The 27173-nt window shown below is 43.6% G+C and overlaps 1 protein-coding gene across 3 annotated transcripts; it reads left to right on the forward strand.

Moving 5' to 3' along the window:
- Window positions 1–473: 473 nt before the first annotated feature.
- Window positions 474–20996, forward strand: ISYNA1 (inositol-3-phosphate synthase 1). Of its 3 annotated transcripts, none has more exons than XM_070732760.1 (11): window positions 474–620; window positions 2863–2983; window positions 6074–6235; window positions 7758–7887; window positions 8063–8256; window positions 11072–11221; window positions 13402–13617; window positions 16724–16888; window positions 17032–17145; window positions 18352–18566; window positions 20406–20996. In XM_070732760.1, exons 2-11 carry the CDS (start codon window positions 2870–2872, stop codon window positions 20623–20625), a joined length of 1680 nt encoding a protein of 559 aa, XP_070588861.1. In that variant the 5' UTR covers window positions 474–620; window positions 2863–2869; the 3' UTR covers window positions 20626–20996. The 3 variants fall into 3 exon arrangements, with proteins under 3 accessions (XP_070588861.1, XP_070588869.1, XP_070588879.1); XM_070732768.1 differs by lacking the exon at window positions 474–620 and adding an exon at window positions 746–824; XM_070732778.1 differs by lacking the exon at window positions 474–620 and adding an exon at window positions 776–912.
- Window positions 20997–27173: the final 6177 nt, after the last annotated feature.

The raw sequence follows: 27173 nt of genomic DNA on the forward strand, positions 1-27173 counted from the left end.
ACATAAAATACAAACAATGAAACTCACACAGAAAAAGAAAAAAAATGAAATAAAAGTTGGACAATTTGTGACGTGCCTGTCGTCCAAGTCTAATAGTGCTTATTACATGTATTGTATTTACATATATACATCGAGTTTTGGCAAAGATCTTATTCTGCTATATCTTTTGGTTTTTCTTTTGCGACCGATTCTGACATTTACTTCCCATATTATCTAGCATTCATTCACTCTCTTGTCCTTTCTTTCCATCCAGTGATAATATTAATAGAAATGTTAAGGATACAAGCAACAAGTTATAGTTATAAATAGCTTTGACCTATTCAGAGACACCCCGAATTCTGCTCCGGCTTCGCTTCAAGAAATAAGCATCCCTACCGAGCCTTAGAGAAGAACTGAGGCGCCATTGGCAACGCGGGAGCCAAAGAAGCCCAGCGCACGCGGGCCGGGCGAGAGGGGGCGTGGCTCAGGGGGAAAAAAAGAAAAAGAAAGATACAGGGTTGTGGGTTTTTTTCTTCCTCGAAGAGGCGGAGCCTTTGGCGGAGGGGGCGGGTCCTGAGATTTAATAAATCCCCGGCGCGCTGGAACGGCGAGTAAGACTTGACCGACCGTTGAAGCGGAAGGTGAGTGGCTGAGGGAGGCTCGCTCTGAGCTGGAGCCGCTGGGGGGCGGGGCGGGGGGGGGAGCGGGAAGAGGAGGGGCACCTGGCCCTCAGGTAGAGGAGCGGCGGCGGCGCCGCCTCCTCCTTTTACCCTCAGCCTTTTGTCCTCCCGCTTTCAATGCAAGCGTGGCACCGAAAAAGGAGCGCCGGTTCTGTCAGGTCGACGGTGGGTGGGGATGCGGCCGGCGTTTCACCGGTGCCTCCCTCCAGCTTTTGGCCTTACCTGGCCGCTTGAAGACAAAGGAAAAGGCGGAGTGGGTGTCTTAAGTGGGAAGGAGAGGCCCACCGTTCTCGGCTTTGGCGAAGAAAGCGAGAATCCTTGCAGAAAGCCCGGGGCTGTGTTGCAGGTCTCCCTTAGGGGTTCCGTCCCCACTTGCGGGAGACAGCCCCCCCTTTCCAAAATTACCCCCTTCCTTCCTCCTCCCCAAGTGTCCCTGGTCATTTAACAGAGTTGGGAGGGACCTTGAAGGTCATCTAGTCCAGGGTTAGGCAAAATTGGCTCTTCTATGATATGTGGACTTCAACTCCCAGAATTCCTGAGCTAGCAGGATTGGCTCGGGAATTCTGGGATTTGAAGTTCACAAGTCATAGAAGAGCCAACTTTGCCTACCTTTAGTCTAGTCCAAACCGCCCTGCCCCCTCCTGCCCAAGCAGGAGATCCTACATCTGCCTCTACCTGGGATCGAACTCACAACCTGAGCCGCCCTGAGTCTGAGGAATAGGGCAACATAGAAATCTATTTAATAAATAATAAACCACTTGATTGTGAAGCAGGAACTCCACCCTGGGCCAAATAATAATAATACAACAGAGTTGGAAGGGACCTTGGAGATCTTCTAGTCCACCCCTCTGCTTAGGCTGGAAACCCCCTACACTACTTCAGACAGATGGTTATCCAGCATTTTCTTAAAATCTTCCAATGTTGGAGCATTCACAACTTCTGGAGGCAGGCTGTTCCACTGATTAATTCTTCTAACTGTCAGGAAATTTCTCCTTTGTTCTAAGTTGCTTCTCTCCTTGTTCAGCTTCCACCCATTGCTTCTTGTACTACTCTCAGGTGCTTTGGAAAATAGGTTGACTCCCTCTTCTTTGTGGCAACCCCTGAGATATTGGAGCACTACATTCATGCCTCCCCTGGTCCTTCATATGTTTTAGCCTCCGGTCCCTAATCATCTTTGTTGCTCTTCTCTGCACTTTTTCTAGAGTCCCAACATCCTTTTTGCATCGTGGCAACCAAAACTGAATGCAGTATTCCAAGTGTGGCCTTGCCAAGGCCTTATAAAGTGGTATTAACACTTCATGTGATCTTGATTCTATCCCTCTGTTAATGCAGCCTAAACTGTGTTGGCTTTTTTTGGCAGCTTTGTCTCCCTTTAACTTTTCTTGCTTTATTCTGGGAGCCTAGAAGGCATTTCTCTCTCCACCTGCCGTGTATATTAGGCTGAATATCCTGAGAAACTAGTTTTTCAAACCTAGGATTCCCATAGGGAAGAGTGGGTTGTGGCGTCTCTTTATAGCAGCAGCCGCCATAATACTTAGACTTATATACCCCTTCACAGTCCTCTCTAAGGGGTTTCTGGAGTCGGCCTACTGCCCCCAACAATTTGGGTCCTCATTTTACCCATCTCACCTTACTGTACCCATATTAATATTAATATGTTGTTCTTTTTGGTTGTGAGCCACCCAGAGTCCTTAGAGAGTTGGGCGACATACAAACTTTAACTAATAAATATATAAATAAATCTCGGAAGAATGGAAGGCTGAGTCAACCTTGAACCTTGAACTGCCAAATTGTAGGAGCGGTGGCAGAAGTAGCCTGTAATATTGCACTCTAACCACTGCTCCATCGTGTCATTGATTGATGGGAAGGCCTTAAACAGCCTAGTCTGAGATGGACTGCTTGTTTAGCTCTTTAGTCCTTCTCAGCAAAAGGGCTGCAAGCTGCTTGCCCTGTAAAGCAGGGGCCTCCAACCGCGGCAACTTTAAGACTTGCGGACTTCAACTTCCAGAATTCCTCAGCCCAGCTTTGCTGAATTTGAAGTCCACAAGTCTTGAAGTTGCCGCGGTTGGAGGCCCCTGCTCTAAAGAGACATCTTGCCTTTCCAGCTGAACAGAATAATAACTCAAACTCTGTGCCCAATTTTAACTCGAGGAGAGAGTTAAAACTCTGGCTAACTTGGTCGTTCCCATCCTTCCTGATCCAGCACAAACATGGCAACATCATTTCAAGTGGACAGCCCAAACGTGAAGTACACTCCAGAGTTCATCGAGGCTAAGTACACCTATGACACGGTACAGGTCTGCCAGGAGAATGGTGTCACTAAGGTAAGATTGGGTGTGTATGTGCACACTGCCTTTTTGTGTTGAAAACAAAAAAACAAAATAGTTTGTGCTTCAAATAGGAACATACACAGTTAAAATCAGGTGGAGCAGTCAAATTCAGCTTTGTCAGTGCTGGGTGGGGGATTATGAGAGATGCACATATACAGGCACTGAGGGAAAATTAATAGCCAAATCATTAGATCAGAGGTATCAAACTTGCATCATCATGACATATCACGACTTTTTCACATGGGCAGTGTGTGATGCCATGGGCCGCAGGTTTGACAGCCTTGCATTAGATTATGAAGAAGAGGGTGGTAGCAATACATTCTCTGAGGTTATTGTTGTTAGAAGGGAATTTGATTTTATTTGATTTTATTGGATTTGTATGCTGCCCCTCTCCATAGACTCAGGGCAGCTAACATCAGTAGTAAACAGCATATGACAATCCAATATAAACAGTTAAAAACCCCTATTGTAAAACCAAACATACATACAGACATACCATGCATAAAATTGTAAAGGCCTAGGGGGGAAGAGGATCTCAATTCCCCCATGCCTGGCGGCAGAGGTGGGTTTTAAGAAGCTTACGAAAGGCAAGGAGGGTGGGAGCAATTCTAATCTCTGGGGGGAGTTGGTTCCAGAGGGTCGGGGACGCCACAGAGAAGGTCTTCCCCTGGGTCCCGCCAAGCGACATTGTTTAGTTGATGGGACCCGGAGAAGACCCACTCTGTGGGACCTAACTGGTCGCTGGGATTCGTGCAGCAGAAGGCGGCCCCTGAGATAGTCTGGTCCGGTGCCAGGAATATTGACAAACTCTGCTGAACTTCACATTTTGCTGAAATGGGGAAAAAAATTAGAGGAAAAATCCCCAATGAGACATGAGGGGCTAATGAAGATGAAGCAGGCAACTGTTAACCAGGGGTAATGTGGCTGGAAAAGTAGAAGGTGGCAGAGAATATTCTCGAAAAGAGAATTGGTGGCTGATAGGAATTGTAAACAAGAATTCAGATTGCAACACTAATAGTATAAGGGCAGACTAGATGGACCATGAGGTCTTTTTCTGCCATCAATCTTCTATGTTTCTATGTTTCTATTGCCTATCTTAAGTGTCCAAATATAAATAAAGTGGTAAAAAATTAAACACGGAAAAATTCTCCAGAAGGTTTTAAATGGATCTTATATTGCATTAAGACCTAAAGGGAAAAACCACCTGTTTTTCAACAATGGGTGCAGAGGAAGGCAACTGATTTTTCCCCCCAAGTTGGGCACTTAAAGAGTCAGTAAAATCTCTAATGAAAGTTTCAGGTTGTGGGGAAGAAACAAAAACCAAAAGTCTTGGATTATAGGTTTACGAGGATCCCAAGTTCCAAACTACCAAATGAAAAAGCAAAGTTGGCAAAAGCTCTTGAAAACTGGAAAGTAGAGGTAAGGGGAACAGAAAAAAAAGGCTAGACACAAGGAACTGTAAAGACCAGGCATCTGACTGAGAAAGAATAAGAGGCCAGGTGATCCTAGTATAAAGGGCAGAGATGAAAGAAGAGGCCTGTTTTCTTTCATAGTGGCTTTAGGCCTCTTATGTTGCCCACGGTTTATAAAGGCTAAGCTAGGTCAGAAAGCTCCCAGACATTCCACTTGCTTGGGAAATAAACTGGAATGCTTGTAAGTTAGTTTCTTTGATAAAATAGAGAGGCTAGTCCCTATTTTGTCAAAGAAGCCAATTTACAAGCATTCCATGAGGGTGAGGTGAGGGTGGTAGAATTTTAAACTGACCCTGAGAATGGGATTGTTTCTTGGAGCAACAGAATTTGGGAAGGTCGATTAGGAACCATAAAGTCCTCAGCAAAGCAGCAACAAAGGTCACCTGGGAATGTGTTCCACCTTCCTATTGGTTCCTCAGTTAACCTGAGTGCAATAAAATCTGCAAGTATCATTTCTAAATGGAAGCAGACATCTTGGCCAGATGAATTAAGCACCTTCTGCAAAGTCTCAACTCAAGCATTGCTGAAGTGTAGGAGAAGAGAATTTGGGTGAGTGAGGGGGAATCCGCTGCGAGGATTCAATATGAACTAGGGATAATCTATGAGCCATTGGAATTTGGAGTTGTTATTATAACTATTCACCTAAATTGTCATATTTTTGGACTATAAGTGCACCGGTGTATAAGACACACCAAGATTTCAAAGAGGTAAGGAAAAAAGTTTTTGTCTTCCCCAGCCCCAGGACCACTTTGCAAGCTTCTCAAACCCATTGCGCGCCCTATTTTTTGTAAAAATGGGGGCGTTTTGCCCTACCCCAGACCCAGGAGCACACTCTGCATACCTCCTAAGCCTGCTGTGAACCCTGTTTTCACAAAAACGGACCTGTTCCCCCCCCCCCATTTTTGCAAAAAATGGGGCACAAAGGGCATTTAGGAAGTCTGCAGAGTGCTCCTGGGGGCTGGAGGAAAGCAATAACGCCCCTGTTTTGTGAAAAACAGCCCATTTTTCACCCATTTATTTTTGCAAAATCAGGTGGCAGAGGGTTTGGGAAGCTTGCAAAGTGCTTCTGGGGGCTAGAGGGAGGCAACCCCCCCCCCAGGCCTTTCCCCCCCAAAAGGGAGGTGTTTTTGCTTTCCCCCCAGCCCCCAGGAGCACTTTGCAGGCTTCCCAAACCCTCTGCACACCCTATTTTTGCAAAAAACGGGCCCATTTTCCACAAAAATGGGACATGGGGGTGGGGCTTTGGGAGGCCAAAAATGGCTGTATTCGGTTTGTAAGATGCACCAATATTTCCACCCTCTTTTAGAGAGGGGAAATGGTGTGTCTTATACTCTGAAAACACGGTATGTTTTTCAACGTGAGCAAACTTAAGTCTGTGGGTTTCAATTCCAAGAATTCCTCAGCCAGCATGCTGCTTAGGGAATTGTGGGAGTTGAAGTTTACACATTTTAATGTCACCAAGGTTAAGAATCACTGGTCCAACTTAAGGCAAATGATGTAGGTGTGGAATTAAGAATGATTTTTTGTTTTGGAGTTAGCATATCTTGCTGAGTCCTTCCATCCTCACTGCCCTTCTGATCTCCAAGATTTCTGTGGTGGGATGTTTCCACAGGTCAAACCAACCTCTACTGGTCTCACTTTCCGCACAGGCCTGCGGGTTCCCAAGCTGGGTGTGATGCTTGTTGGCTGGGGGGGAAACAATGGCACCACAGTGACTGCTGCTGTTTTGGCTAATAGGCTGGGTCTATCCTGGATGACCAAGAGAGGTCAAAAGGTAAGTGAGTCATTCAGATTCTTGGTTATACGTGTCATGTTTTCTGACAGGGACTTAAATTCTGAGCAAGAAAACTAGTTATAATCTCCAAAATCTAATGAATATTTAGTTTTATTTTTCTCCTAGTAAGAAGCTTCTCCAGACAAAACATAAACATTATGGAATATTCTACCAGATTTCATAAACAGCATTTAATGAGTTTGGCAAAATATTTTACCCTAGTATTTGGGGTGACTGTCGCTCAATTTTAGTAAGGTTTTTTAAAAAAGCAAATATTTACAGTTTTTGTATCCCAAAAATTTGAGTTCAAGGTGTTTGGGGACATCTTTTCTCCCACCTTTCCTGAATATTAGAGTGAATAAATGTATGGATCTTCCTTTTTTTAAAGTTATGTAATATTCCTTCTCTTCAGGAAGAGAAACGGAATTTTGTGTATTAGAATGTTATATACTTAACATTGTAGATAAAGGAATGTTTCTATATTTCATGATTAGCAGGAAAGGTGGGAGGCTAATGGGTAACCTATAAGGTAAAAATATAAACATGTTACATATTAATCATTCATTTCTCTAGTATCCATAGATTCTGAGTAAATCCTTGCCTGGCTTTACCTTAATTTTATGGGGGAAGGGAGGTATGAAGATCATCTCTTAAATTTGTGCTAAACGTGACTTGATGGACTTGAAAGATGATAATTTAAGCAGAAGAAAATAATAGAATAATGATGCTCACATACAAAGTGAAATCTTATTAGGCTTATGAGGACCAGATAATTTCCTATTAACGTGTTTCCTAAATATTTCTAAATTGTGCATAAGAGCCAGTTTCTTCTAAGAAGGCACCACGCTAGAAAGTGGGAGACTGGGAGTTCTAGTGTCCCCCCCACCCGCCTCCCTTAGGCATAAAGTTAGGCAGGTTACTTTGGACAAGTCATCCTCTCTCAGCCCTGGGAAGGAGACAATGGCAAATCAATTCTGAAAAGCCTTGCCAAGAAGGACTAGTCCAGGCAATCTCCAGGACCCAATGCTGATTTGAAGGCACCCCAAACCATGTGTAACCTGGTAGGCCTGATGATGCTGGACGAAATTGTCTGCTGTGTAATTCTGTTTCTCATCTGTGCTACATGAGTCAGGCAAGTTCTCCAGGAATTTCAAGCAATTTTAGGCCATTCTCATCATATGCCCTGAAATCTCTTGAAGCGCAGATGAAAGGACCACATCTCCTTTCCCTAACATTAAAAACTTCCTAAATGTTCTTCAGAAGAACGCTCATCCTCTTCCCTACATATGTTCAAATGGAGCATATTTGGTTAGAAGACCAAAATTAAGGCCTATCTAGGATGCTTTAATTTGGATTCTGGCTCTCAGGAGCAGGCTGGAGTCAGTGGCAGCCCGTTTCAACTCTAGGCTTCTAAAATTTAATATAAAAAGCAAATGGTCCATGCTGGATAAGGTGGTTCCATTGAATGCTTCACCCTCTTTACCCATACTGATGTCTGGTCTCCCCCCCTTCTACCCCTCAGCATGCCAACTACTATGGCTCTCTTTTACAAGCATCCACAGTATGTCTCGGGACCGGTCCTTCTGGAGATCTCTACATTCCTTTCCGTGATATGCTCCCCATGGCACATCCTAATGACATTGTTTTTGATGGTAAGTGCTGGTTTGGAGTGAAAAATGTCTTATTTTTAAAAGTTGCATACTTTAATGGGGAGAATAGTCAAAGGCAAACAATAGTCAATATTAAGGTATGGGCCTGACAATCAATGCCCAAAGTTACACTGTGATAAGATGGGCAGCCAATAAACTTTGAATTCCATCCTGCTAGGCTGGGACATTTCCTCCATGAATTTGGCTGATGCCATGCGCAGGGCTGAGGTTTTGGACTGGCCCCTTCAAGAACAGCTGCGGCCTTACATGGTAGGCCTGAAGCCTCGGCCTTCCATATACATCCCGGAGTTCATCGCTGCCAATCAGAGAGAAAGAGCTAACAATGTTCTGACTGGAAGCAGGGCTGAGCAGGTGAGTAGGAGGCATAAAGTGACTCAGAATCTGGTCTGTAAAGTTTGCGAAAGATGCCCTAATTAATTCAGGAGCCATGAGTCAAAGTCCAAAATAAATACAAAGATTTATTAGAAGCAACATTCCAGCAATACTCCAATGCAGCCAGAACTGAGTTCACATAGGCTACCTTCCCTCATGACCCTATTCCCTCCTCTTCTCATTGGACATATCATAAATCACATTCTCCAATGAATCACTTTGGTGGGTTGTGGACTCCACATCCCTCCTTCTGACTCCGGTAGCCTAAGACACAATCAGTAAAAGAAACATTTGTGGAATGTACCATATTTGTGGAGCATAAGATGCACCTTAGTTTGGGGGGAGGAAAATAGGGAAAAAAATCGTACCTATCAGATATTTATCCAGCTAGCTTCAGCACATCATTTTATCCCGTGGTTAGGGCTGGAAAAACTTTTTTCAAAGGGAATAGCAATGAAAACAAGCCTGCAAAGACTTAGGGATAAAAAATAACTTCAAAGTAATGAAAACAAGCCTGCAAGCAGGAAGATTGTTAGCACCTCATTAGGGCTGGACAAAAAGCTTTAAAAAAGCTGTATAAGACTCATCCAAATTTTCAGCCTCTTTTATGGGGGAAAAGGTGCATCATTTTTAAAGTCTGAAATATACAGTCATTTCAGTTAGGGCAGTTAGCTCCTCCAGCTCTCCTTCCCCCTCTGTTTAATGGCGACTTGAAATCTTTGCAAGTTGACATTGCCATAAGCAGTTTACAGAATCAGTCTATTGCCCTCAACAATCTGGATCCTCATTTTACAGACTTTGTAAGCATGAAAGGCTAAGTCAACCTTGAGCCAGGTGAGACATGAACTTTTTTTTTGTCTTCCACCTTGGTGCCACTTTCTAAGGCTTAGGGCAAGGCTTAAAAAGTACAATAGTCAAAACTGGATTAAAGTTCAAACTGAATGAAATAGTGAAAATATTTCTGCAGTAAAAATACCATTTGTTATCTTGGATAGCAATTTTGGGAAGTGTGCTTGGGGCACTTCCTTCAACGTTTTGAGGGAGGTACTTGTGGTTCAGCTTTTGCATTTCTGTCCAGCCTGCAGGTGCTTCCTATTGAATGCCTAACAAATGCCTAGATGGACTTTACTGGCTTGATACATCTCTCCCCCCCCCCCCAACAACAGAAAACTCTCTCTCCCATCCTGAGCAGCAGCACCTGGTGGCACTAAGGCCTCAACTTCAGTTCTAGCATCACCTCTGCCATCTTAAAAGATCGCCTTGCACCATTCCTGGAGGAACACAAGGCTTAGGAAATGGTGCAGTTGTCCCCTGGTCCAGAGCTCCCCAGGATTGCCACACGTACCACTTTCCTTCAGGCCCCTGAGGCCTGACTGAGGCAGCTCCAGGCCAGATGAGGACCTTGTTCTTGATGTGGCTTTGCAGAATGCTTTTTCCCAGCCTCTGAAAACCATGTGAAAATATGCTTCATTCTTGCATAGACTTTAGAGATGCAAGAGCACATTCCATTTTTTGTGCAGTGTCTGTAAACTCTGAAAATTGTATGAGAATGGGTGTGCTTTCGTGAGTAGTTATCAGGTGTTGGTGAATACTCGCATGTCACCTTTGACATATATGTCACAGGTTCGTGACCACTGCAAAGTGACTTCTCAGATATTATTTTTGCAGGGTGTGCGTTCAGGTCTATTTTTGAGTTATGGCAAATGCCTGGATTAATTTCTCCGAGTCTGCGGAGAGGGGTGGCATAAAAATCTAATTAATAATAATAATAATAATAATAATAATAATAATAATAATAATAATAATTAATTTCTACCATTTTCTTGGCAAGATTCTTTGGAAGTAGTTAGCCATTGCTTCCTTCCTAAGGCTGAGAGTGTGACTGACTCAGAGTTGCCCAGCTGGCTTTGTACCTAAGGCAGGACTAGAACACACAAACTCTCAGTTTTTAGCCTTAGGCTTAACTCCTATACCAAAATAGCTCTCCTAGTTATGCACGTTCTCAGTGAGCCTGCAAAGCAGACCAAGAACTGAGGGGTTATTTTTTTTACCTTAAATATAATTTTATCCAAAGCTTTTAGAGATTAAACTTGATATATCTGCCACTCTTCACTAATACACAGGACCAGATGCTCTAGAAATACAATATAGCTGTCTAATTTCTCCCCAATAAACTAGGAAGCTGCCTTAGGCCATCTAGGCCTAATACTCTCTCCAACAATTTGCAGGCAATCTCTGTGGTCCCATTTCTGTAAGAGGCCTTTCCCATCAGTTGCTGCTGGAAATTACTTGCTTGGAAATTGCTGGCATTGTTAGGCACTGAACAAAATTAAAACATTGAGGATGCGAATGTTACAGTAGTACTATATATAAAACCCCAAATTGCCTATATTAGTTAAATCCCAATTTATTTACTTTTATCTAGGGCTTTTCCCAAGTGGGCAGTATATAACGCATATTATCTGATTCAGCTTGGATGTTACCTTCTTATTTCACATGGGGAAAGAAAGTGATTTATTAAGGGCTGTGAACTGGCATTTGAACTGGCAATTCCTCACATTAGATCCTGCTTATTTGGACCCAAGTATATGGGTAGTTTGTTTATTTATTGACTTTATGTTGCCACCCTTTCAGTGACTCTAGGTGGCTTACAAACTGTAATAGTTGTTTGTGATGCATCCAGGATATATTTATAAAGACTGGCTTAAGTGTCTTGATTAGGAATCTGGTCATTCATCGTTTGTAATACAAGATCTGACATTTTGCTTATTTGCTTATATTTTTTCCTCCAAAGATGGCTCAGATTCGCCATGATATCCAGGACTTCAAGGACTCCACTGGGGTGGAAAAGGTGATTGTCCTCTGGACGGCCAACACCGAGTGCTTCTGTGAAATCCATCCTGGAGTGAATGATACAGCTAGCAATTTACTCCAAGCAATTGAGGTGAGATATGGTGTATTTGTTTCCTTGCTTCTTTCAACCAGTTATTGGCTCTTCTTGTTCCTTTAAATCAGGGGGGTCCAACTGGTGGCCCGCGGGCCAGATGCATCACATGCAGGCCCTGATGCCTGTCCTGCTCAGCAAAGGCAGGAAATGTCAAGATACATCATGTGGTTGAGTTTTGAACTTTAGTTTTTGGAGATGTTGCATTGAGATTAGGCACCTAAGTGTTACAAATCTAAATCAGTTTAAAACTTTATTATTCTTGTTTGTTGGTCCTCTCTTCTCCCCCACCCCACCCTGTCACATATGACATATGAGCCGGGCTTTTAATGAAAGTATATTTGTATGTGTTCTCAGCTCTTTGGCTATGCTAGGAACAGGAGTGGGTTCCTCCTTGTTTGGACCAGTTCACCGTGGATCAGTCAGTGCTGGTCCGTGGGCTCTGCCATCTTTTTTTGGGAAATTTTTTACTTTTATTTTTTTGAATTTTTTATTCATCTTTTCTTCTGTGCATGCACAGAAGCCGTGTTTCCAGCATTGTGCATGCGCCAATCACTGTTTTTTCCAGCGGTTTTTCCTCCCCTGGGTTTTTTTTGCATTGCACATGCACACAAAGTGCACGCGCACCCAGAGGGCACGGCCATGCGACATGGGAGGAAGCAAATCGGCATTGAAGTAAGTTGGAACCCACCCCTGGCTAGGAAGGCTAATGCTTAGACAAACCAACTTATAATTGTTGGTGTAAATACCGTATTTTTTGAACTATAAGACGCACCTTTTTCCTCCCTAAAAGAGGCTGTTTTATACCATGACTGTAGCTTTTTTTGAAGCTTTTTTTTCCAGCCCTAACTAGGTGCCAACGATCTTCCCTGCTTGCAAGCTCTTTTATCACCATCACTCTACTAAACAAATAATTCCCTCGACACTGTCAAACTATTTACTAAGTCTGCACTTCTATTTCTAGTAGTTTTTTCTCATCATTCCTATCACCCATTTCCTCCCACTTAGGACTGTATGACTGTAATATATTGCTTGTATCCTCCAGATTTTTATTAATATTGATGGTTTCCTCATTGCTTATTTGACCCCTACGACAATCATTAAGTGTTGTACCTCATGATTCTTGACAAATGTATCTTTTTCTTTTATGTACACTGAGAGCATAAGCACCAAGGCAAATTCCTTGTGTGTCCAATCACATTTGGCCAATAAAGAATTCTATTCTATTGTTACTTTCTGTGAAGAATGTTTTTCCAGCAATAAGTCTTTGCAAACTTTTTCCATGGCTTTACTTGCTTCCAATGTTTCTTTACAGCCCTAACAAGGTGCTAACGATGTTCCCAGCTCTGATCAGCTTGCAGGCTCTTTCATTGTTACTTTCTCAGAATAAGGGTTTTTTAAAAGCCCTAACCAGGGGATAAAATAATGTGCTGAAGTTGATCAGACTAAGGATGCTAGCTAGATGAATACCTGGTAGGCAGATATTTTTTCCCTCCTATTTTCTTCCCCCAAAACTAAGGTGGGTCTTATACTCCGATGCATCTTATACTCTGAAAAATATGGTATGTCCCAGATATCACCTACTTTAATTTTTAGCTGTGACACCGTAATTAAGATAAAGACTTTTCAGAAAGAAAATGCAGTAGCCTAAATTTTCAAATAACACATTTGTAGCAAAGATTGAGAGAGAGAAATACTCAGCTTCAATTAACTGTGATTACCTTGCCAGTTTTTTCCCCAGATGTGCATGTATTACAATTTTCAATATCCTCAAACACCCTGTGAATCTAATTGTAATACAATTTTTGCATTTGATCAAAAAGAATTGTATTATCCACTTTCCTTGAGTATATAAATATATTTGTGTTTTGGTTTTAAGCGAGATCAGTGAACCAAGCCACTGTAATTAATAATAGCTCATGGCTGACTTTATGAATGAACCCAGCCAGTTCTAGCTGGTATCTTGGCTTAGTACAATGTGTGAACCAGCTATTCTGTAATCCAGATTGTATCTGTCCTCCTTTCTCCATTGCCCTGTTTTGGGTTTTCTCTAATTTATAGACATTTCCAATATCTGCAAAGTTCAATAGTTCATTGAAGATGTGTCTCTGGGCTGAAGGGCAGAAGGTCTGTTTTTCAGCCTCCTGACCAACTGTTGACCTCTTGATGTTTTTCCCCAGGCTGGCCGGGAGGTTTCTCCTTCTACACTCTTCGCTGTGGCAAGTATCCTGGAAGGTTGTACCTACATCAATGGCTCCCCCCAAAACACCTTTGTGCCAGGAGTTATTGATCTGGCTGTTCAGCAGGGAGTCTTTATAGCCGGAGACGATTTCAAATCTGGTCAGACAAAGCTCAAATCAGTTCTGGTGGACTTCCTCATCAGCTCTGGCATTAAGGTGAGTGACGACAGTGGGATGGGGCATGTGGGATGGACTTGCTGGTTATTCTATAAGATTGGGTAATACGTGGCCTCCCACAAGTGGTGGAATTCCAGCTTCCAATAACACCAGCCCTCCTAGCTTATGGTGAGGGATGCTGGAAACAGTCGTTTACAAACATAGAGGGGGCAGCATAGATTTTTCCACCTTTGCTGTAACTTTAGTACACAGGTAATTCTCGGCCCACAATAACAATAGCTAAAGGACAGGTACTTTTATGGCCTTTATAATACCCCTCCAGCTGTCATAAATAGATGCATCCTTCCCTTAGTCATGGCTGCATGTTAGGTGCTTGGCAAATGGACACTTTTATGACTGGTCATGGCATTCTGTAGTCATGTTGTTGAAGGGGTTTTTGATGGTTTCCAGCAAAAGCTGCCATTTGAATGAATGAATTTGCTTAATGACTGCCACATTCATTTAATGATTACTGCATTTTCTTAAGAACGAGGAAAAATGTTGGAAAAACAGTTCCAGTCATGTTGGGTGCCTTAACTTTTGACCGTAAGCACTTACAACTAGATTCCTGATCTCACTTGCAGTCATAAATCGAAGTCTACCTTACCTGTATGATCTCTACTGGAAACACTTGACACATTTCCATATTTGCAAACCAAGCAACAATTCACAGGCTCTGGGTAAAAAAATAGGAAACGCCATGAACATTAGATAAATGCTCTTTATAATGCTAATCTGTTGTGGTTAGCTCTGGCCCAGCTCCTGCCCTAAGGAATGTGCAGGTGAATGTGGGGGAGACATCCACATGCCGCAGGCTTGTTTTGCTCCCGATGGAATCTGCCGATGAAGCCTCCTCTGACCAAGGAAGCATGAGTGACAGGGAAGAGGGGAGTTTGGCAGACAGCCCAGGAGGAGATCAATCATCTATATCATCCTTGGATTCTGAACAAGAATTAATGACACATCCACGCATGTGTAGAGTGATGCATAGGAGACAACAACTGAAGGATTATTACAAGAGAAAATGAGGCCACCTGTGGTTGGATGGGGCTCCAGTAATTAGGGCTGCTGCTATAAATAGCAGCGTGTGGGTTTGGCCGTTGTGGAAGAGTATCTGATCGCAGTTCTTCAGGAATCGTGTGTTGCTGTTTTCTGGACTTTGTTTGTTGATTTTTCACGCCTTTGAAACCAAAGCAGAGCAACCTGGAAGAAGAAGGGGGTGTAAAGTTTCTTCACAGCTGCTAGCTAAGTACTTAATGACTGCTTAAGGAAAATTGTACAGACTACCTGGTTGTTTTGGGGCGAGTGCTCTTTGCAATACAAAAAGACTGCTTAGTTTATTTTGAATTTTGTGATAAAGAACATTGTTTTGAATTTTCAAACGTGTGTGTGTCTGCAATTTGTACCCTTGAATTTTCGGGAGTCTCCTACCAGAAAGCCCGGCAGAACACTAATCACTGCTCCTGTAATATTTATAGTCATAGTTTGAAAGGTCTGTGAATTTCAAGACCTCCAGAAAGTTCTTAAAATTTATGCCAATTTAAAATAGAACATATCCCGAGTGTGGCGGCTTATGAATCATGGACAATTTTTTTCCATGCTAATATCTGTTGTGGTGTGGTGGTGAGAAGGAAGAATTGCAGGCTAATTCTGCCAGCTGCCAGCAGTTCAATTCTTATTGGCTCAAGGTTGACTCAATCTTCCATCCTTACCATCAGGTTGGTAAAATGAGAACCCAGATTGTTGGGGGCCATATGCTGACTGTAAACTGCTTAGAGAGGGCTGTAAAGCATTGTGAAGCAGTATATAAATCTAAGTGCTATTGCTATCCTCCTAAGGCATTGGATTATTATCAATCCCATCCTCTTCAGTTATATTGCCCTTTGGGATGATGGGTGTGATAGGCCAACACATCTGGAAGGGATTGTTTTAAGGCGGATGACTTCCCATCTGAGATGAAACCTTTTCCTTTGAGTAAGTGAAATTTAGGAATAGTAGAAAAGCTGGAGAAAGATTAACAGAAGTCTGCAAACGACCATGGGAGAGCTCTGGTCTCAGGTATTCCTTTCATTAAAATCTATGTGCAAAGCAGTGATGAAATTCAATTTTTTTTTTTTACTACCAGTTCTGTGGGCGTGGCGTGGTTTGTGTGGTGTCACTTGGTGGGCATGGCAGGGGACGGATACTGCAAAATCTCCATTCCTTCCCCAATTCTGGGGGAAGGAAATTGCAAAATCTCCATTTCCCACCCCACTCGGGGGCCAGTCAGAGGTGGTTTTTGTCAGTTCTCCTAACTATTCAAAATTTCTGCTATGGGTTCTCCAGAATCTGTTAGAACCTGCTGGATTTACCCCTGGTGCAAAGGTAAGGGGGCTCTGTAAATTGATCTCAAAGAGCAGACTAGATGGACCATGAGGTCTTTTTCTGCCATCAGTCTTCTATGTTTCTAAGAGAATGCAAATGCCATTCCTCCAAAGATGAAAGGGATCTAATCCCCCAAACTGAGCTGAATAAGTATGAAAGTAAGCAGTCATTGCGTTGCAACATGCATATAGTTGGAATAGCACTTTTCCTTCTCATTCCCCTCACCTCCACCCCAAAATCTACGGGACCAGCTCTTGCCACATACCTCCCAGAGACTAATAAGAGCACACAAGAGTTGGCCTCCTCCAGGTCCCGTTGACTAAGCAATGCAAGTTGGCGGGACTGTGGGGGAGGGCCTTCTTTGTGGCTGCCCCGGCTCTATGGAACCAACTATCCCCCTGATGTCCGTACTGCTCCCACCCTACTGGCCTTCCGTAAGGCCACGAAGACCTGCTTTCCCGCAGGCCCAGGGGCCATGAATTGTACATCTTTCATGGCCCAACTGAATGATGTGTATGCATGCGATTATGACTGTTTTTTATAACAAATGGGTTTTTATCATGGGGTTTTAGTTTTTGATATTATACTTGACGTCTTCTATTGCTTTATATCTTTTTGTATCTGCATTATATTGTTTTGTAAACCGCCCTGAATCCATAGACGTCAAATAGATAGATAGATAGATTCCCATTAAGGACTAGAAACCTTACATTTTCAACAACCGCTCTTTCCTTCCTTGCAGCCAGTCTCCATTGTTAGCTACAACCACCTGGGCAACAACGATGGAAGAAACTTGTCCGCACCAGCTCAATTCCATGCCAAGGAAATTTCCAAGAGCAACGTGGTGGATGATATGGTGATGTCGAACCCCATCCTATATGGACCAGGGGAACATCCGGATCACTGTGTGAGTGGGAGGCAATGGTGTGGCTTGGGGCAACCAAGCTTGTGGCGTGTGGTGCGCCTATTGGGGATGTTCATCTCTTTTGGCTGCAAGGGATTATTTACTTGTTGCTTGCTCATAGACACCACTGCACACTCCCCAGACAGGTGGTGATCAAGTACGTGCCCTACGTCGGTGACAGCAAGCGGGCACTCGATGAATACACATCGGAGATCGCTTTGGGGGGGACCAACACCATCGTCATTCACAATGTTTGCGAGGTGGGTAGAAATAGCTCTAGGACTCCACATGATAATGTGGTCCGCATCGGCTGCCAATTGGTTTCTGGACTCAATTCAAAGTGTTGGTGATGACCTATAAAGCCCTACATGGCATCGGGCCAGAATACCTCCAAGACCGCCTTCTGCCACATGAATCCCAGTGATCAGTCAGGTCCGAGTCGGCCTCTTCCAAGTTCCGTCAACTAGACAATGTCATTTGGCAGGACCTAGAGGGAGAGCTTTCTCTGTAGGGGCCCCGGCCCTCTGGGATCAGCTCCCCCAGAGATTTGCACTGCCTCCACCCTCCTCGCCTTCTGTAAGCATCTAAAGACTCATCTATGCCGCCAGGCTTGGGGCCATTAGATTCTTGCCCCCTGGCCAATGAATGTGTTGAGAGAATGTTGAGCAAATGAAATGACTGTTATTTATAGGGGTTTTTTTTTTTGGGGGGGGGGGTAGACATTTAAATTTAATTAATTAATTTATTTATTGGATTTATATGCCGCCCCTCTCCGCAGACTCGGGGCGGCTAACAACAGTAATAAAACAGCATATAATAATAATCCAATACTAGAGCCAGTTAAAAACCCATTATTATAAAAACCAAACATACATACACATATACCATGCATAAAATTGTAGAGGCCTAGGGGAAAGAGTATGGTGGCAGAGGTGGGTTTTAAGCAGCTTACGAAAGGCAAGGAGGGTGGGGGCAATTCTAATCTCTGGGGGGAGTTGGTTCCAGAGGGCCGGGGCCGCCACAGAGAAGGCTCTTCCCCTGGGTCCCGCCAAGCGACATTGTTTAGTTGACAGGACCCGGAGAAGACCCACTCTGTGGGACCTAACTGGTTGCTAGGATTCGTGCAGCAGAAGGCGGTCCCTGAGATAATGGGATCTAAGATATTGTATATTGTTTATTATATGTTGTAAGCCACCCCAAGCCTTCCAAGAGGGGCGGCATAAAAGTCCAATTAATAAATAAATAATAATAAGTGAGGTAAACATGTATTTACATTTAGGGGGTGGGGGAGAGATTGCAGATTGCTCAAGAGACTGGAAGGGATGAGCACGGGAGGAGGTATTCCATGTCTTGCTTAGCTCACAGGCGGGATTTAACTGCCAATTCCAAATGTAGGATGTTGGTGCATATTCCTAAAGATTACATTGGAACAACCTTGGGAGTTGCCTTTCTGATCCGTTCTGCAGGATTCCTTACTGGCTGCTCCCATCATTCTGGACCTGATCATCCTGGCTGAACTCTGCCAACGGATCCAGGTGGGCATAGGAGACGCCAAGCCGGAGCCCCTTCACAGCGTCTTGTCCCTCTTGAGCTTCCTCTGCAAGGCTCCCCTTGTTCCTGAAGGAGCTCCAGTGGTCAACGCACTCTTCCGTCAACGGGCTGCCATTGAGAACCTATTCAGGTAACACCCCAACCTTCTTGGGTAACATCCTGTATGTACTCAACTTATGGCGATGGCCATTTTAAGTGTATCACTTTATGTAAAAAAGGGGGGGAGGGGGGAATGGAAAACCAAAACTAAAATGAAATAAAAATATGCAAAAAAATTTTTTAAATCACAGGGCACTGTGTATCCAGCTGTATATGGATTGTGCGTCACAGTGGAAATCTGTACTTCCTCTGCATACTACTCCACTTTATTTACCAAATTCAGGCGCCACCCATCTCACTCTTGAGTCACTCTGGGACAGCTAAAACAGTGTTTCCCAACCTTGGCAACTTGAAGATACAGTGATACCTCGTCTTACGAACTTAATTGGTTCTAGGACAAGGTTCGTAAGGTGAAAAGTTCGTAAGATGAAACAATGTTTCCCATAGGAATCAATGGAAAAGACAATAATGTGTGGAAGCCCATTAGGAGAATCCAAAATATTAAGGCTTAAAATAAAAAAAAGCGGCGGCCAGACAAAGCTGAGGGGAACGGAGTGGGGGGAGGGAGTCCCAACGAAGCAAGGTGAAAAGAGCCTCTCTTGAGCTCCATGAGTCCCTGCCTCCTGTTTTTGTCCCCTCCCCACTCTGCTCATCTCCCCCACACCTTTCTCCTCCCTTGAGCTCCATGAGTCTTTTCTTCCCGTTTTCGTTCCCCCTACTCTGCCCGTTTTTGCGATCCTGGGATTCCCCTCCTGGGATTTCCCTACAGCATTGTGTTTTTGCGGAAGTCAGGAGGTGGGGTTTCCCATGGAGGGGAGCCTCAGGGGATCGCAGGATCGCAAAAACTGGCGCTTGGCTTGCAACGAAAGTCTGGAGGCGGGGCATCCCAGCGGCGGCGGCAGGTTCGTAAGGTGAAAAAAGTTCTTAAGAAGAGGCAAAAAAATTCCGAACCCTGGGTTCGTATCTCGAAAAGTTTGTATGACGAGGGGTTCGTATCACGAGGTACCACTGTATTTGGACTTCAACTCCCAGAATTCCCCAGCCAGCAAATGCTGGCTGGGGAATTCTGGGAGTTGAAGTCCAGATATCTTCAAGTTGTCATGGTTGGGAAACACTGATCTAAAAAAGACAACTAATTTTAAGCTAGTTGAGGCTTCATTAAACTCTCAAGAGTGTGGAAGACGCGTCAGGGCCCTGGTTACATAGGTTCCGTTCCAGCTGCCCCTTTGTTACCAAAAGGAGCATTTTCTTTTATTTTTTATTCACAATTCTGAACCTCCTATCTCCCGCAAAGAGTTGTGAAGGTAACCATAGCAACTCCTGAATTTGTTTGACTGGGCCTGCTGAGAACTGTGTTCGAGTCACCATGGTAACCCTGCACATTTCTTCTTTGTAGATGTCTGGTTTCTCTCTTTTCAGGCCCCCCATTAGCCCCTAAACCCATTAACTTTAACGTAAAATGTAGCACTCCGTCCCCACGTGTTTGTATTAGAACAGCCTTCCTGTTTTCCCCAAGGACCTGTTACTTGGAGGTAGCTCCCTCCACCCAGATTTGTGTTTAGTTGTCATGGTTACTAGTTGCTGTTACACCTATTTTTGTGAACTTATCCAATTTCTGTAAAGGCAGAAAGCCCTGTTTTATGGCAGAGTTCCTTCAAGTCTGTGTTACTCCTCAGCCAAGTTTTAATTTGTGGCCATCCCTCGAGTTGTATAAGCAGGAGAAACCCCCCTTTCTTTCCTGCATGGTATCAGCCTGTCTCCTTGTGACTGAAGATTTTAAAAATGTGTGTGTGTATGTGTTTGGGGGAAGGGGGGTGGATGATTGCTTGCAAGGAAGATCTATTAACCTGCCCCCCCCTTTCTTCCACAGGGCCTGCGTGGGGCTCCCACCTCAAAACCACATGCAGCTGGAATACAAGACCCAGAGATTGTGGACCAGTGCAAACCACGGCCATGCCCCTGTGCCCCCAAGCTGGGTAGCCAATCCTAAAAAGGCACCTCCCCACATGAATGGTTTTGTGGATCCCATTGAAAGCAATGGCCTCCCAGACTGCAGTGCCCACAGCCACTTAGCTGACCTGCAAAATTAGAAGCCCACAGCATGCTCCACTACTAGTCAACACTGTATGATAACCAGACCAGATTTACAACTTAGACTGTCTACCTCCTTGACACAAACACACACACACACACATGCCCCACCCCCCCAATCCCTTTTTTGTATTTGGTTACTTATATTTTTATGTGGTAGTGACAAAAGCTGTATGTCCGGGACAGGCAAATAACCTTCTTTTACTGTGTCCTTACCTGTTATGAATGAAATGTAATTTGAACGCTGGAATGTTTGAAATATGATGTAACTACTGTATAGTTGTATCTTTCATCCAACTCAGAAATTTAGATTTATTTGGCTATCCTTTTTGTAATGGTGACATTGGAATAAAAACACATTGAAAGATGAGAGGGCCTGCTTACTTTGTGATATTAACCTCCAAGCTTTCATTGTCAGATAAGAGGGCTACCTCAATCCCTTCTGGCATATACACATCTCTGAGGTTTTTACAATCTAGAGAAAACTCAAGTGTACATCATGTGAATGACAACTAGAACAAAACCCATCTGGTGAAGGTTTATGTTGTTGCTAGGACTAGACAGCAACTTGTTGGCACATTTAAAAAACAACAAACTCTGGATCTGTACATTGAACCAAGCTTATCTTAGGCTGCCTAAATACATCTTCAGAATTAAGAAATACAGTGATACCTTGTCTTACAAACTTAATTGGTTCCGGGACGAGGTTCTTAAGGTGAAAAGTTTGTAAGACGAAACAATGTTTCCCATAGGAATCAATGGAAAAGCGATTAATGTGTGCAAGCCCAAAATTCACCTCTTTTGCCAGCCGAAGCACCCGTTTTTGCGCTGCTGGGATTCCCGAGGCTCCCCTCCATGGGAAACCCCACCTCCGGATTTCTGTTGCCAGTGAAGCGCCTGTTTTTGCACTGCTGGGATTCCCCTGCAGCATCACAAAAACATGGAAGTCCGGATGTGGGGTTTCCCATGCAGGGGAGCCTCAGGGGAATCCCAGCAGCGCAAAAACGGGCGCTTCGCTGGCAACGGAAATCCGGAGAGGGGGCGTCCCAGCGGCGGCGGTAGGTTTGTAAGGTGAAAATAGTTGGAAGAAGAGGCAAAAAAATCTTAAACCCCGGGTTTGTATCTTCAAAAGTTTGTAAGACGAGGTATCACTGTAGTGTGTCTTTGATGATTAGCATGGGAAGGAAGGATTTCTTGACTATCCATGGGGATCTGGCTGGATTTTTGCTGTAGTAGAACGAGATTGTACTCAATTTATTCTTGCTCTACCAGTGTCTCTGTACTCCCAACTGAAAATGAGTTGCTAGGATTCAAACAAAAACATGTGATCTTTCTGGAAGAGGCTTGCTGCTGGCATCTGGCCACCAGATGTTGGCTTAGTTGAATCTTGGATTTTATCTTAGCAGTATAAGAGTTTGTCCCCTGAGGGTAGATAATAGATTGTTCTGCTTGCTGAATGGGAAAAAAAACACAAACCACTTGTAGACATTTTTTTCTTAAAAAAATCCAAATTACATTTATTGATGCAAGTTTTCTCATTGGAAACCTTAAAAATTCAACGACTTCCTCAAAAAATGGTATTTTATTTACACAGAATAACAATGAAAAAAAAAACACCAAGCTGATGCTATAATTCCTTTGGATCTGGTTTGAGGCAGCAAATTTTGCCTTCTTTCCCATTCTTTGAATTTGTGCAGAGGCTGACCCCAAACCCAGAAAAAAAGGAGCAGAGTCAAACATTTCTCTTCTCCCCGATATACTTTTTACAATCGCACAATAGCAGTGAAACCCCAACACTTCAATAGTGTTAAGATGTTATGAATATGAATTTGATTCCTCATTTTCCCCCCAGACACAAATTAATTTGCTTCTGTTTCTATATCACTTATAACATGGCATTTTGGATATAAAATTTTGCCTGTAACATTTTTCCTTGCAGTTTGTGGATTGGGGGGGGGGGGGGAGGGGGGAAGCTATATTACAAAATTCTGAGATACAGAAATATCCCCCCCAATAATTTTGGCTTGTGAGATGTGAATTTTGATAAGATACAGACTGGGGACATTTATTCCCCGGCCACAGATCCAGGTTACGTTGAGGGGGAAGTTTTGTACCAAATGGGAATATTCAATCCAAATCCTCAAATCTTTACATATAAATCATTTACTTATTAAAAGATCAGACACATCCCGGAGGTATGGAAGTGGCCAGGGGTAAACATGGTTTTGGAAGTAACCAGGCAGAAATGAGAACCTCCTGGCCTTGCTAAATTTCCTAGGGAGGAAAAAATAGGATAACACAAACCCATTTTTATATAAATCGTTGCAGGGAAAAATAGATTCTGCCCTTTTGCATTACTATTATGGAATGTACCTGTTTCTCCTCAGGGCGGCAACAAAAACAGCATTGACACCAGTTCTTAAGTTTCTGAAATGGTGGCGGTGGGTGGGAGTGAGTCAGTATCATATTGCAGTTACGCTGCATCCAAGGAGGGATGGGAAGAAAGGTTGCGATCAGCTAGAAACTGCCCTTACATTTATGGAGGGTTTCTTTGCACCTACTGCTGAAACCAAAGGGTTGTGGGAAGAAGGGTAATGGCCTCAGAGAGGTAAACCCATTCTAAATCTGGCTCTCTCTCATACTTGCATCTCTGTGGCCAGAGCTGTTCTCACATAAATGTAGCAAGCTTAGTACATGGTGCATGTGTTTGTGTGTTTTAATTACAGTGTTTAGCATTAGCCCATATAAGAAGAACAAGGGGCTGATGGGCTTTTAAAAAGCAGGTGGTGAAGAATGGCATTTGAAAGAGCTGATGGGGAGGGGGGGGGAATCCAGAACTAGCATCCCCCCCCCAAAGAAAATCTAGAACTAAAATCTAGCAGAACTAAAATATGCAAAAATTTCGTAAACTACTCAAGACTCATTTTTACCGCCAGGCATGGGGGAGTTGAGATAGGCCATTACAACTTATGCATGGTATGTTTGTGTGTATGTTTGGTTTTATAATAGGGGTTTGTAGTTGTTTTTATTATTGGATTGTACATGTTGTGTTTATTATTGTTGTTAGCCGCCCCGAGTCTACGGAGAGGAGCGGCATACAAATCCAATAAATTATTATTATTATTATTATTATTAAAGCAGAGAATGCATAATCTGCAACTTCACTCAACAGCGCCTGTAAAAGCCATCCCTTAAATTTTATTTTTTTTAATATGCCTGGAGAGGGGTTATCAAGGACACGGAAAGCCAACATACCGTCTTCAGATTCGTTTGAATCAAAAGTAAATAAAGGTGGAATAACTTTTGTTAGTTGACCTCTTCCAGCGTGTTTCTCAGACTTCAAATCTAAACCAAGATTATGCTGATTATTATACAGGCATCCGTGCCTAATCACAATACCAAAATATATAGGAACATGAAATACTAAGGGGCAAAGTTTGTGTCATGAGAGTACGGCACAGCTACGTTTTTCACTTTCTCCCTTTGAATGCCTATGAACTGTAATGATCACTGATCTCTAACCAAGCAAAACAGAATGACTCAGTTCTTTTCTTTTTCTTTTTGGCTGATCTCAATGCCGAGATCTAAAATCCCCATGATTTTCTGGAAAAGTTAGGCCCAGGCATCTCAGCTTGCAGAGATGATAGGTGTGACAATAATAAAAGATAACGGTCATTGTTCAGTCTGGTTCCGAATGCCACATTTTAAGAAACAAACTGGAATGAGTTCAAAGAAAGTCGGGGAAAGGACAATTGAGTTAGGACAACAGAGATGATCTTGAAGAAGACACCGAGTAGCCCACAAAACAACCACAAATGCTGGAAGCATGCATTAAAGCCCAGGTAGGTGGGAAAGTATTAGAAAAAGAGTCAGCCTGCTCCTCCCGATATTAGAAGGATGAAAGGGGAAACATGGGCAGACTTGCAAGGTTTTGTTACTGTAGCCTGTTCAACAAAGTATAGTTTTAGTCTTCCTGTTTCTTGATCTTGCCTGCTTTGCTTATAGGCCCGGTAGGAATTTTAGTCCTATGAGAAGAGACTGAAAGAGTTGGGTGTGTTAAGCCTTGAGGGGAAAAGAACGAAGCGGGAAAGGGAAAATATAATGGCACTCTTGACATACCTACTAAAAGTCAAGACCTCTGTAGCTTGAATGAATTTAAGACCCAAGTAGACAAGCTGGTTGAGTAAATTTTCTGCTGGGTAATGAAGGAGAAGTTGGGCTCCCCTTGGCTTGAGCTCAAAACCTGTCCAGCTACAGTGGCTGCCTACACTGAACAAGGAAATCACCCATGCTTGGCTTGTGATCTGTACAACTGATTTTTAAGGGAAAAAAGGTAAGTAGCTTAGGCCCACTTAGCATATGGCTGTTGAGACCTTCAACAAATTCCAGAACTACCGACTAGACTGGGAAGTCAACCCTCCCAGATGACCAAGGCCAATCACGTTCATATAATTGGCTCTCTCACAAAATAAACTTCAAAGGATCCCCCTGTTCAGTCCCACTCAAGAGCCAAACTATCTCCATCTATCCCCAATGGACACACAAAAGGTTGTGTTCCTTTGATAACAGGTCTGAGATAGGCCAAACAATTCCAGATCTCTTCCAAAGTACAGTGGTACCTCTACTTAAGAACTTAATTCATTCCGTGACCAGCTTCTTAAGTAGAAACGTTCTTAAGTAGAACAATTTTTCTCATAGGAATCAATGTAAAAGCAAATAATGCGTGCAAACCCATTAGGAAAGGAATAAAAGCCCGGAATTTGGGTGGGAGGAGGAGGAGGAAGAAGAGGAGGAAGAAGGTGAGGGGAATCAACAAAATCCAAAACGTTAAGGCTTTTAAAAAAAGGGATTCTGAGGCAGTGAGGAGGAGCAGGCACCTCCCATATGCCCGGCGCAAGGCTGCCTCCCATACACTGCACCAGAGAGAGAAACCGAAAGGCTGCTGCTGCTTCCTGCTGCCTCTTCCTTCCCATGCTGAAGGGCTCCCCTCTCCTCTCGCTTGTTTGCTTTGTAGCCAGCACCTTTCCTTTCTGTGGTGACTCCTCGGCTGCCCAGAGCGAAGGGAGCGTTTCTTTTCTCTGGGCGCTGGCAGAGATTTATTCCCTGTCCAAGCGCCCAGAGAAAGGAAAATGCTTCGTTCGCTCTGGGCTGCCAAAGCCTTCTTAAGCACCACCAAAAGGCTCCTCTGGTAGCCCAGATGGCCGGGATTAAAGGGGGAATGGCAGGAAACTGTCCGGGCCTTTGTGCCGCTCTCAAATTTCCTGGCAAATTTTTCCGGGCTCGGGTTCTTAAGTAGAAAATGGCTCTTAAGTAGAGGCAAAAAAATCTTGAACACCCGGTTCTTATCTAGAAAAGTTCTTCAGTAGAGGCGTTCTTAAGTAGAGGTACCACTGTATTGAATTCATTGACACATAAAGACAGCAGGCTTCCTAGAGTTGATGCCCTTCTTCACAGGTCTTAGCTTTCAGCTCCCAACAACCAAAGTTGCTGGTTGTGGGTGGCAGGAATTGTTAATAGGAAGCATCTAAAAGCTGAAAGGTGGAGGACTGACTTTTGAAGAACGGTCAAAGGTCTATTTTTATATTCTTGTTAGTGTTGGGAAGAGATGGAGGTATAGCCTTTAAAAAAAACCACACAAGTCATTTGTGTGTTTCCCCTTTACCTTCTTAGCTGAAAGGGATGGAAGACAGAACAGGGGAAATTTCTCTACTGTGTGCCTCTGCCGTAGAGTTCTCTTACAGCCAAATTTCTTTTTCAGTTACTGCTGGCAGAGGTGACAGAAAAGGCAGGCCACAAGTGTTCAAAACACTCTATTTGAAAGAGAAAAAAAATGGGGAAAGAAAAGACCAAAAACATGATAAAGGGGGAAAACACTAACTGCTATCGTAATTTGTGTCTTTGCATAGCAACTAGTAGATCAGCTGGTGGCAGCGTCTGGCTGACCTTGTCTAGGCTTGAAAGCTGTGCAGATTTCAGTCTGGTTAATACCAGAATGGGAGACCACTAGGAAATCCCAAGGCTGTAGGAAGCTGAGAATACATCTCAGAAGAATGCAACAGCAAAAGACTTCCATGCTAGTGCCAGGAGAACAACATGGAAATTTCTGTGAAGTTGTCAGGAACCAAGCTCAAATTCACCTTGAGTTCAATATTAGGGTACCTTCCCCCCCCCCCCCCCACAGCATCTGGTACCACACAGTCTCTGCCAACCCATATGGGCAGAATCAGGAATACTTCCATGGGAGTCTGTGCAATTAGGAAACAATTTTGCTATATTTTTTTCCTAGCCCAAAAACTTTTGCATTGCCCGTCAAGTCCACACACCTCCGAATCAATTCAATCTGCTTGGGGCAGCCAATTTTCACCCACCACGTCTTCCCCATTTACCTCCCAAGCTCACCAAAAGGGGGCGTTGTGTCTTCCTCTAGCCGCCTCCTGCTGAACTTCCAAGACTCTGGAAGAGTCTTTCTTAACCATGTTTCCTGATGCACATGCCTTCCCCCCACCAACTGTACCACCAGGTTTTCAGAACAGAGACCAACACGAAG

This window comes from Erythrolamprus reginae, chromosome 1 (assembly GCF_031021105.1).
Source record: "Erythrolamprus reginae isolate rEryReg1 chromosome 1, rEryReg1.hap1, whole genome shotgun sequence".
Taxonomy (NCBI): Eukaryota; Metazoa; Chordata; class Lepidosauria; order Squamata; family Dipsadidae; genus Erythrolamprus; species Erythrolamprus reginae.